The sequence below is a fragment of the Condylura cristata genome, unplaced genomic scaffold (genome assembly GCF_000260355.1).
Source record: "Condylura cristata isolate star-nosed mole 26May11 unplaced genomic scaffold, ConCri1.0 scaffold00029, whole genome shotgun sequence".
NCBI lineage: Eukaryota > Metazoa > Chordata > Mammalia > Eulipotyphla > Talpidae > Condylura > Condylura cristata.
The window spans coordinates 24,210,831-24,222,990 of record NW_004567130.1 but is presented as its reverse complement, the minus strand read 5'-3'; the positions used below and the strand labels follow the sequence as shown (position 1 = coordinate 24,222,990).

The window sequence follows — 12,160 nt, the reverse complement described above, 5'->3', positions numbered from 1 at the left end:
TACATGGCTTGCTCTCTGGAGATAATGTCCAGCTGTCCACTGAACTCCTGCCTGCCTCCTGACAGCACAGACAGGACCTGGACAGAAGGGTTTCCTCAGGTGATGCTCTCAGCGTACCATGCCCTTGTGGAGGAACCTGTGTCTCCTGTGTCTTCCATACTGCCCCCACTCCTCATGCCCCCTCCAAAGGACAGGGCACAGTGTTCCGGAGGCCAGGCCTGTTCGGGAGCCAGCCCACCCCCGAGAGCCACTGTGCGCCACATTTTCCCAGCAGCCCAGATGGCACCGGAACCTCGTGTCCTCATCAAGTACACACAGCCACGGCCAGCTGTCGGGGACAGGCAGTGCGGTTTGACCAGGGCTCCCGAAGGCTGAACGGGACCTAGACAGAGCCTGGGTGAGTGGCCAGGGGGTGAAAAAGATCTTCATGCATGTTGGCCTAGTCCAGAACCTTCCAGCACTCATTTTGGCCCTGGCTGGTACCAGGAAATGGGGAGATTAAGCAAAGACCAGTTTACATTAGCTGGGTACTTCATCAGCAGTGAAAGTGCCAGCCCCTCCCCCCCCCCCCGCCAAATCCTATCACTGACAGGGTCCCACACTCAGGAAGAGGTGTTCCCATACCAGAAAGTTCCAGTAACCCTGCCTCAGGGTGGTCAGTGGTGTGAAGGAACGGAGTGATGTATGCCAGGAGGTTGCCTGGCTAAAGAGAGAGAAATACGCACTGGAATGAGAGGCTAGAGAGGAAGAAGAGGCCACCAGGAGAACGCTAATGACATCTCCAGAAATCACAAAACTACCTCGACGTGGACATGAGCAGTCTGCAAGAGCTGGAGCTCAGAAACAGGCCCACTCAGGTCGACACATGGCAGCAATGCCAGAACCAGACCCAGAAGCTGTCCTCATTGAAGACCCAGATGCAGACTCAGGGCCTGAAGGAAGGTGACCTGACCAGGCCAAATCAAAGCGAATCCGCGCAGAAGAGACCCAGCTGGAGCAGAGCTTCCAGGCCGGGGAGGCCAGTGGGAAGCCATCATTGAGTTCCTCAGACTGAGGCGAGATGGAATCCACCGGGCAAGAAGCAGCTCTCTCAGCTGCAAAGCAGCCGCCAGAAAGCTGTTTGCCAGGTGCTTGATGCCCAAGGCACCAGCCTGACCCACGTGTCCAGCCTGAGCAAGGCCACTCCCTGGCCGACAGGGTCTGGTCCTTTTCTTTAAGGCCTTATTATTCAGCACCACACACAGGAATGCCATCGGGATCCTTCCCAAGCTAGAGCTGTCTTCCAATCCGACCTGTTAAAGTTGCTGGTCCCTTCAAGGGACCCCCTGCCCCTGACAGATCAGCGGGTGACCGCAACACACCCCCCTGGACGGGACCCTTTCAAAGAAATGACGTTTCCGAGGCCCTGCCCCGGGGACTTTGGGAAAGAGACGAAGAGTGACCCATTCACCTCAGGCCCAGTCATGGAAAAACCCCGGAGTCCCCTACTTCTGGCCTTTTCACCTCCTCAGTGGAGAGCTGGCGGCATCAAGAGCCCCTCTGAAAGTAAACAGAAGCCCCCTCGACACCCAGAGGTGCGCTCCGGCCGAGCCTGCTTGTGTCCTCAGATGTCCTGCGCCTCCCCTCTGTCACCCCTGCCTGCTCCAGCGTGGGGACTGCCATGGGGGTGCGGGGGCCCTTTAGGGGGAAAATCCACTTGCGCCATCCTCTTCAGCTAGACTTTCTGAAGCCTCTTCCTTTGGCCCCGCAGACTCCTCTTCTGTAAGTTGAGGCCCCTGGCCTTGCCTCTCCTTACCCCCTTCAGGCGTCCTTGGCTCACCCCTCCCTAGCTTCTGTCTCCTGGTACCTGTTATGCTGCATTTCTGCTTTCCGTTAGGAAAAACATTTCTCAATCAACAAAAAACATTTCTCTATAGATGAGAAATGCTGAGACCATGCCATAGATAATAATACTTGTGTATTTAATAGCATCTTTAGTTATGACTCTGTGTCTATTGTCGTCCCTTCTTACCATGTTCATTTAACACATTTATGGCAAATCAGCTATATTTGATGATAATGGCAGTGGCGTTAATAGTCAACATTTAGCCATCAGGCGGCATTCTAGGCCCTGAAATAATAGGTTACTGTTGTGACTCACTGCCTTGTGTGGGGTCTCTCTGTAACCATTAGCTTTAAGTGTTTTTCCCAGACACACTACCCACATTTCAAGTGCTTAGTAACCACATGTAGCTAGGGATTACTGAATCGGACACTGATAGGGCACCCAGTGAACTGAGCCGCCTGTCGGTGGGGCCTCACCCACATGCTTAAAATTCAGTTAGACTGCAGGCGCACACAAAAGGGTCGAAATGGGCTTATTTACAATAGGGGGAATGAAAAGGAAACAACCCAGGGAAAGAGAGAGGGACCCCAAGTAACTGGGATATCTTACCTGCTCAGCTGACTTGGAGCGCTGGTAACAAACTCACTGAAAGCCCCGAGTCACGAGGTCCCGAGAACCGTTTCCCCTGAGCTAGAGAGCGAGAGATGCAATGGCGCCCTATTTATCCCCCGAAGTCCCAGAATTCCTGCTTAGCTCCGCCCTTGGGTCCTCGCAGTTCTCTCCCTGGTGCTGCTGGGAGTTGTAGTTTCCAATCACTGGAGTAGGGGGTGGGGTCCACAAGACTCTGCAGAGTTCCTTTAGGACAGCCTTCCCCTCAAAAAGTTCAGATATAGAATATTTCCACCCTAACAAGAAGTTCTATTGTGCAACATCAACCCAAGCCCTCTAGCGGTATCAGTGTTTTCTTAAAACATCAGGCCACTCCTCCCTGGTGGAGCAACAGGTTAGGACTCAGCACTGCAAGCTGGCCACAGCCACTTCAGCGAGTTCCATCCCTGCCCCGGAGGTGACCCACAGGGTGCCGCAGACCTCTCCTGACTGGCCCGCTGCTCCCCTCAGCAGTGTTCTTTGTCAGTTGGCCTGTTCTGCTCCCCTCTCTGTCGTTGGTGAAGCCTCTCACTCCCTGCACCTCTGGCCTGTACCCCAGTTCTGTATGCAGAAATAAAAAAAAAAATCAGGCCATTGGATTCTACCTCAGGTCTCTTGGTCACAGCCTCATCATCTCTAGCTCTTCCAGATCACTGACCCCCACTGTTTTATTACTAATGCCTCCGCCTTCTAAAACTTACCTTCAGCCCTGACCGAATTGCCTGTGTCTGTGTCTTGACTCCCTGCATCTCTTCCTCTGTCCCCCAATCCCCTGTGCAGGTCCAAAGTGGAGAAGCAGATGGACCCTTTTCTCTCACATGTTTCTGATTCTCATGCCCCCCAAGTGTCTTCTTCCCAGTCCTCTCCAGCTTCTCCTCCTTGCTCAGCTCCACCCCTTACTTGGTTTGGGAGGGATCATGCAAGCTCACCTTTTTGTGGAAATTGATTGTACTGTTACATTTTCAACACCCTTGCTAATACATATATGCAATGCTTTGACTTCCTTAATTCTAGTATTCTGCCCCTAATTCTGCCATAACTCCCACATGACCTGAAGCATCCAGGAGATCCCAGACTCTGAAACTGCTTTCCCAGATACAGATTTTTCTTGCATCTCCTAGTTAAATACACTCAATAGTCTCATTCCAGATTAATTTTCAGCCTTCCTCCTATCTCATTTTATCTGTTACCACCAGGCTGATTTTCTTCTCTTTCCATTTAAATATGAATGTTACGATTATATTTGCTCCCCCAAAACTCTGTGTTTTTTACTCACTGCATGGCCCTTTGTCCTCTAATGTCTCAGGGCCACCCCAAGGGGATTGGAGGGGGCCTGGATGAGAGTTCTCACTCCCAAGCCTAGGAGCTCAGGACCAGACCTGAGGGCAGACTCACAGAGAGAAATAAAATAAAGGGTTAGTTACAGGGGGGTGTGAAGAGAGAGGCTGGAGTTCAGTGGGCTCTGCCGGAGCTGAAACACCAGGTTACAAGTCGAGGCAGGAAAAACGAGAGGGAGCGTGTTCAGGTTTAAGCCAAGCGTGGCCGCCTGACGCCACCCTAGCCCCCAGCAGGCCTCAGTTCAGGAAGTCAGGCTCATGGCAAGCTGGAAAGTGTGGTCCCAGGGGATTGTGTTGGCATGGAGACCGCTGGAGTCTGTCCATCGTTGGCTTCTTATTGTTCCTCTGACACCAGCACTCCCTGGCCAGAAACCTCCTCGTTCTTGCCCTTTCCTTTGTGATTAACCTCCAGCTAATCACCAAGTACTCGTCTTCATTTTTTAGCTTCTCTTAAATTCTTTTCTCACTGCCCCCTCTTACCTAGGCCTCTTGGTGTGAACGGCAGCGGCTGGCCTCCCTTCACGCCGTCCCCCACACTGCCGTCAGAAGGCACCCACCTTTCTTGTATCTTACGTCTTCTCTACTGTTTTTCTCCCTCGTCCTATCTACAGCTGTTTTCTCTTTCACGAACGACAAAAAAAGTCTGTACTAAGAAATCACCTGCCACTTTCGTTGACTAACTTATCACCATAATTTCCCTGAAAGACCTCTCAACACAGTTGTCTACCCTGATAGCTGCCAGTTCACTTCTGAGAGCAGTGCAGTCATTTCTGAAAATGCCCAGCGCCTCCTTCCCCTGGTCCGTAAGCCTATGCAGGAATTGCACTGGGCCTTGACCGGCCCCATTCCCAGGCCTTCCATGACGTAGCTCTCGGTGCTGCATGAAGCTGAGAGCGCAGAGGAGAGCTGCTGGAAAGCCTGCGAGCAGTCAACGTGGCGTCCTCCACAACGTGGAGTCTAATCTAGTGGATTTGTAGGTCTCATAGTTTTTATTTCCAAGATACAATGAAACATGAGCTTTTTTTTGTTTCTGGGTGTGAAAAGTTGGCATGTTAAATTAATTTTAAAAAATCAACTATTTAGGGCTATGAAATCAAATGGTGACTTGGTTTTTACAGTTCCCTGGCCTTTGTTGCCATCTAGTGTTGTGTTTTGCACATTGCATACTGAATGAGGAGAAAACTGCAGTTGTCTACGTTTATTGTGGCAGCGAGGACATCTTAGGGTTTTATAATGAAATCAATCTGTTACTTTAGGAAAGTCTAATGACTGTATACATTCAGTTGTGGATAACTGTGCTTTGCCACTTTCTAGGTTTGTGATCTGGACGGTTCAACCTCATTTTTTTTTTTTTAACTGAGTAAGAACTACTTAAATTTTAGTGAGGGTGTTGGGCCCCTGGAGGTGCAGCAGGTTAGGACGCAGCACTGCAAGTGAGCCACCGCCTCCTCAGTGTGTGAGTTCGATCCCCGCCTGCCCCAGATTTGACCCCCAGGGCGTGGCAGACCTCTCCCGACCCGCCCGCTGCTCCCCTCAGCAGTGTGCTTCGTCGATCTGCCTGTCCTGCTCCCCGCTCTGTCTCTGGGGAAGCCTCTCACCATCCCTGTGCCTCTGGCCTGTATCCCAGTTCTGTGTGCATAAATAAATAAAAATTTTAGTGAGGGTGTTAAATAATCGAATGCTTACAAGCTATTGTAGACGTATCTGATACATAGTAAATGTTCAATAAATATTTTTATTTTATTTGAAAATTATGAGTTATTACAATTGGCAATAACTTTCAAAAAGGAAAAAATAACCTGGAAATGACAATTGCAAAATAAAGGCTTTTACAGTGATGTCTTAGAAAAACTACAAGATGAAAGTGTTATCAAGGCCTTAGACCTGCCTGTTTCTATTTGAAGGAAAATCATTGTCTATAACATGAAGTTACCTTGAGCCTTTCTATAATACGATAACTTGCTAAAAATTATCTTTGATATAGCAATCCAGTGAATAGATTGAACAAATATCCCCCAAACAGTTTCCCTTTGTAGTTGTAAATCTCGTTCTTTGCTTGCAGTACAGCAAAATAGGGTCAAAAATTAGAAACTTGAATTAAAAAGAAAATTAAAAAGGCATTGAATATTTTATTGCAGGCACAGTCAAAAAGTTCACAAATCATAAATACACTGAAACCACGATTTAGGGATAGACAAAGTTTCTAGTAAGTTTTTTATAAATTAAAAATTGTTTGCATTATAAATAAGTGCTTACAATGTGTCCATAGTCATTTTTATTCTGTGGGCTTCATTTTGTAAACATAAAAACATTTTTATAAGTTTTAAAATTTGTGTGCCTAAGTATGAACTCTGTTTCTCATAAACTCTTCAATTCTTTCATCATGAACTGTATCACAAGGATTTCTAGAAACCTAATCCTAGCATTTTTGAGGACTTTTATATTTTCTAATGTAGGTTTCCTATTTTAAAAACTGAGCTAACTAGATATAAATTTGTTTTAGAAAATGCTTTGAACCCATTAAGATACTAATGCACACTTTGATTTAATAAAACTAGGCGTAGGACTATCAAGTTCCATAAAGAATGTTTTTTAAAATGTGTTAATGTGGCCAGCATAAGATGACCATAAATAAAGGAATTGCTCAGAAAAAGGTCCTTTGAAAAATGAGCATATTGGGTGGGAGAAAAGTGGAATTCCTGTTTCCTAAGATCTACTTTTTAAAAAAAAAAAATTTATTTATGCATACAGAGCTGGGCTCACCAGAGACAAAATGGGGAACAGAACAGGCGGGTCAGTGGAGTCCACTGCTGAGGGGAGCAGGAGAGGTCAGGAGAGGTCTGCCACACCCTGTGGGTCACCTCCGCGGCTGGGGATTGAACTTGTACTGAAGGGGCCTTGGGCACGTTTGCAGTGCTGCTCCCTAACCCATTGGCCACCAGGGAGGGCCGCCTGAGGGCTTCTTCTATTCCCACCAAGAAAGGTCAGGGGGACAGCGGCCATCTTGGAAACGGCTGGGCGAAATGACAGCTGCAGGCCCACAGTTAATGGCCACCTGTGAAGATCTAGCCGTTAGTTGTGATTGCCCAGCTCCTCGCCCCACCTTTGAGAATTCAATTATGACTTTGCTGAGTTCTCCAGTAACTACCATCAGGAGGTCCTGAGTCAGCTTGACCGCTGGACTCTCAGAAAGGGAGCGCTGGAACTTAGTGGAAATAATGTATAAGTATTTGCCTTCCAGATTACGAGGTCCATTGTAAGAAAGAGGTCTTAAAATGATCAAGTTGCTTTTCTAATTCTGTGATTAAGCCTTGAGATTTTCTTCATTGTGAGTGGGTATAGAAAGAAAAGTTAATTTATAAGGAATCATTAGTTATATACCAAGCCTCATTTAAAAAAAATGTAACATTTTTTATCAGTTTTCTTTCTTGAATTTCATTTACTGTCATTCATTAGTCGCACAAAACTAAGATTTCAGGAATAGATTTGTTTAGCGATTTATAATTTCTTGCTTTTACACTTTTTTCTTTATATTATCTTGTCTTGGCAGTAAGCCTCTTATCCAGTCAGGATCATCTATTGTCTTTGTTCTTGATTGAATTCTTTGAATTGATCCCCTTTACTCTCCGTATTACCTGATCTTTATTTATTTTTTTAAAGTTTTATTTATGAACTTAAGAACTGGGGTACAAGCCAGAGAGGTGTGGGTGGGTGTGAGAGGGGTCACAGGAGACAGACTGGGGAGCAGAACAGGCAGAGTGAAACCCACTGCTGAGGGGGCAGTGGGGAGGCAGGAGCGGTCTGCTTGCCATGTGGTCACTCCCTGGCCGGGATGGAACCCGCGCTGCAGCGGCTGCCGACGGCTTCATAATGCTGCGCTCTAACCTGTTGTGCCACCAGGGAGCCCCTTACCCTGATCTTTAGATCTTCAGCAGCCCGTTCTACTGTTCCTATCCCTAACAGTGTTGTCACTTGAATTTATGTTCTGTTAGAACCTTCTGACTGCATATTCAGTACTCATTTTATTCTTTCATACCAGTAGTATTCATTATAGCAGTGAAATTTATGAACACTTTTAGTATGTTCATATCAAATGTTTTTCATAAAAACAATTGTATTTTAAAAGTCCCAAGTCTTTAATTCCTATTTCAATTTCCAAGGACTAAAATTAAGGAAAAAGTATGCTGGTCATCTCTTTTAAAGTCTACTTAAGTACCGGAATTGGACTTGGGACTGACTCTCTAAGAGAATCATTTCTTTTCCTTGTTTTTGCTTTTAAGTTTATCTGAGACAATTGAATTTTAAAACCTCCTACCCCATGTTCCTCATGTCTAGTGATACAGAACCTTTCAAGAAGAGTTAGAGGAATTTGGGTTTAATGCCTACCAGATGAAGAAGGAACACTTCCATATCCCAGATTTATTGTCTGTATTTATTATAGCCTTCACCAGACGGAAGCACAGCTGTGCATAAAACACAGCACTTAACTAAGCGCTTGCATCTCTGAGGGCGACACTCGTGGCTGTGGAATTTGTAACCACACAGTATGTAAGTCTTGTGAGACTTGGCTTTCTTTCTGCCAATTCAAGGGAAACATAGAGGCTTGTTGAGATTGTGGAGGTAGACAGTGTGGACAATAAGACCAGAGAAATGGCCTAGCTCATCTTGGCTCACATGGTCCGCAAGTACCTTAATTTGATGGGATTTTTGTTTATAATTGTGATTTTCAAGTGGCCATTTATTATTAAATTATTGTCAATTTCATCAAAAGGAAGTTGGAGGGTTTTTTTTTGTTTCTTTTTGGTTTTTTTTTTATGCAGACATAGAACAGAAAATTCAGAGTACAAGCCAATTAGGACCTTTAAATGATTAGAAATGGCAGATGAAAACTTCTCATTTTTCACAGTAGGTAGGAAATGTTGTTTTGAGTCTTTCCTTATCTAAACATTTGATTATTACCTAATTTTTACTTTAGTTACATTTGTAAAGGGAGTGAACTTAATTGGTATTATAACTATATATTTGGACATATTTACATATTACATAATACTAAAATAGATGCCTGTATTTTATGATACAGTTACTATTTCATTTTAAAGTTTTGATCACTATCATTTAAAGTACTCAAATATTGAGAAAATAAAAATTCAGTTAAATTGGATACTTATGTGTTTCGTGTAGCATAAACATATACATCATTGAAATATTAGAATACTTCATTTTTCTGATCCCTTTTCAAAATTCTGATTTATTTACCTTATTTTAAGATTTAATTATTTGTGCATACAGAATTGGGGTACAGGCCAGAGGTGCAGGGGCAGTGAGAGGATTCACCAGAGACACAGTGGGGAGCAGAACAGGCAGATGGTCTGAAACACTCTGCTGAGGGGAGCAGCGGGCGGGTCAGGAGAGGTCTGCCGCGCCCTGTGGGTCACCTCCGGGGCAGGTGGGGATCAAACTCGTGCTGAAGAGGCTTTAGCTTCTTAGTGCTGCGCTTTAACCTGCTGCACCACCAGGGAGGGCCCTCAAAATTCTGATTTATCTGTGGCTCTCATCGAGGTCCATTACCTGAATTTTCTTAGTTGATTAGTTAATACCTCCCTAATTATGAAAAGTGAACATGTAGCAAATAAATATAACCTTTGAATCATGTTTTAGATCAGTGAGTGGTGTTGACGAAGATAAAATTTTTCCAATGGACATTGTGGCAAGTTTTAACAGTTTTAATTCAAATAAGGCTTCATTGCTCTCATTTTCCCCCAAATTCCTAGCTCCCACTTCACTCTGTTTTACTTTGCAGGCTTTAATCCAGTGTGAACAGTTGAAGAAGGAACTCGAGAGACAGACAGAGCGACTTAAAAAAGAACTTGCATCGCAGCAAGAGAAAAGGGCCTTTGAGAAAGAGATGCTGAAGAAAGAAATAACAAAAGAAAGGGAGGATATGGGCGTCAAGGTACTAAAGAATTTAGGGTGTTTCCCACCTCGCAGAAAAAAATGTTTGTGGTAATGTTATTAATGACTTTTTTAGTTGCAATTCTTGAATGAATTTCACATTTTAAAACCTCGTCAGGGGACAGCATGGTGGAATGTAACTTCAGAGAAGCAGACAAAGACCAAGTCATGCACTGCCTAAAGCTCATGTGAGGAATTTTAAATCGTGTAGCGAAAGTGATGGAAAACCCCTGGATTGCATTAAGCTGGGCAGTGTCATGATGCCACTTGTAATTGAGAAAAATGATTCATTAATAGGTGATTTCGAGGAAAACAGATTAAGTGTCTAAGATCCGATGGGAGATAATAATAGCATTCTAGGTAGGAAGTGATGGAATGTCGCGACCATATTATTTTTGTATTTATTATTTATTTATCTATTGATTTATCTTTTCTTTTTTAAATTTTTTTATTTTTACATCATTTTGTGCCTTTTCCATCTCAGCTATCATCCCCGTGGACATCCCATCACCAGTTCACCTGTGTGCCATCACCATAGTCCCATCACTTCCCCCTCTCCTCCATTTCTGATCCCATTCCCCACTCCACCCCATAAAATGTCTCTGGTATATAGTTGTTCATTATTTTCCCTGGCCCTTTATGCCCTGCTATGAGTGAAACCATCCAGTATTTTTCCTTTTCTTTCTGGCTTATCTCACTCAGCATGATCCCTTCCAGCTCCATCCATGTTGCCACAAAAGGCATGTGTTTATCTTTTTTGATTGCTGAGTAATATTCCATTGTGTATTTGTACCCCATCTTTTTACTCCAGTCATCTACTTTTGGGCATTTGGGTTGATTCCATGTCTTTCCTATTGCAAAGCAGCAATAAACATAGGGGGTTGCAACCATTTTTTAAAGACATTTTAAACTTTTATTCTCCTTTTTATTCCCTGCATGGTTGCTTTTCCTCTCATTCTCAGCAGAAAGCCTCACTTACCTAACAAAGAAAATGGAAACTTTTAGGTGGTCCTCACCTCAACTACTTAGCTTTACCTCATCTCTGCCTTAAAATAAAATGTTCCCTGCATCCTAACCCTGTCAGAATGGGAGGGGTTTAATGTTAGTCTTCTCTGCTTGCTCTGGAACCCAACCTCTTCCATGACCTCAGGGACTTATTTCCTCTGAATCTTTAATCTTTCCATCATACAGCCTCTTATGATAAGAAAAGTGCTTTCACATGTTTAAAGAAGGGTCTTTCTTCTGATCTATTAGTTCTCCATCTTGGCTAACCAGATGTCAGAAAAATAGCATTACCTCATTGACATTCCAAACAAATTGCATCAAAATATCTTAGGGTAGGTCCGGGTCCAGGTATCAGTTTAAGTTGTCCAGGTGATTCCAGTGTACAGCCAAGCTTGGAAACCACCCAGGAGACCCAGAATCCCTGCCCACTCTTCCTTCTAAAGTCATTGAAAGATGTCCATACTTAGCTTTGTTTTCTTACCTCCTATTCACTCTTCATTCCTCTGCATTTCAACATTTTTGTCCATAGCCAGAAACTTAATTATCATTTCTATGTTCACTGAAGACCTTCTTTTGCCATATTTAGTGACTTTTTTTTTTCAAAACAGATGAGGTTTTTTTTTTTTTTCTTTTTTTTTTTTTTTAAGATTTATTTATTTGTGCATACAGAACTGGGGTACATGCCAGAGACTCAGGGGTGGTGAAAGACTTCACCAGAGACAGAGTGGGGAGCAGAACAGGCAGATGGATGAAGCACACTGCTGAGGAGAGCAGTGAGCGGGTAAGGAGAGGTCTCCCGCGCCATGTGGTCACCTCCGGGGCAGGCGGGGATCGAACTCATGCGGAAGCGGCTTTAGCTTCTCAGTGCTGCGCTTTAACCCGCTGCGCCACCAGGAGGGCCATTTAGTGACTATTTTTAAGTTCATATTCTTAAAATTGTTCTCTTTCTTAATTTCCTGCTTCTATGTTATTGATTTGGAGGAATGAATGATTATACTTGTCTTTATGTTGCTGTGAGTTTAAAGTGCCTTTGAGACAATGAGAGAGGAAGAAGGTTCTGGAATTTATCAGAGAATTATGAATTGTGATCTCTTTAGCCACTATAGTGGCTTTAATCCTATACGGTATTGACATCTAAATCGTTAGCCATCTAGTGAGTGCTCAACCACTCCCATCATCCCTCTCCCAATGGAATCAGTTGCCCAACATGTCACCTGATTCTAGAGAGTCAGGTCACTAAAATTTTACACTTGCCTGTCTCTCCCTCATGATGCTACCCATATCTTACCACTGAATGGTTCCCAGAACCACAGTGATCTTGTTGCTTCCAGTCTCACCTCCCTCCCGTTTCTTTTCTTTCTTTCTTTTTACAGATTTATTTATGCATACAAAA

The 12,160-nt window shown here is 44.2% G+C and overlaps 1 protein-coding gene across 5 annotated transcripts in view; it reads left to right on the top strand.

The window, feature by feature from the left end:
• The window catches only part of SDCCAG8 (serologically defined colon cancer antigen 8), a 172,980-nt gene that overhangs the window by 29,078 nt on the left and 131,742 nt on the right, over nt 1–12,160 (top strand). For all 5 annotated transcript variants that reach the window (XR_001145907.1, XR_001145908.1, XM_012730926.1 and 2 more), the window contains exon 10: nt 9,611–9,763. Coding sequence is in view for 3 of the 5 variants with exons in the window: in XM_012730926.1 (XP_012586380.1) it covers nt 9,611–9,763 (153 nt within the window). In the remaining 2 variants the exon portion in view is untranslated. The remainder of the gene's footprint in view (nt 1–9,610; nt 9,764–12,160) is intronic.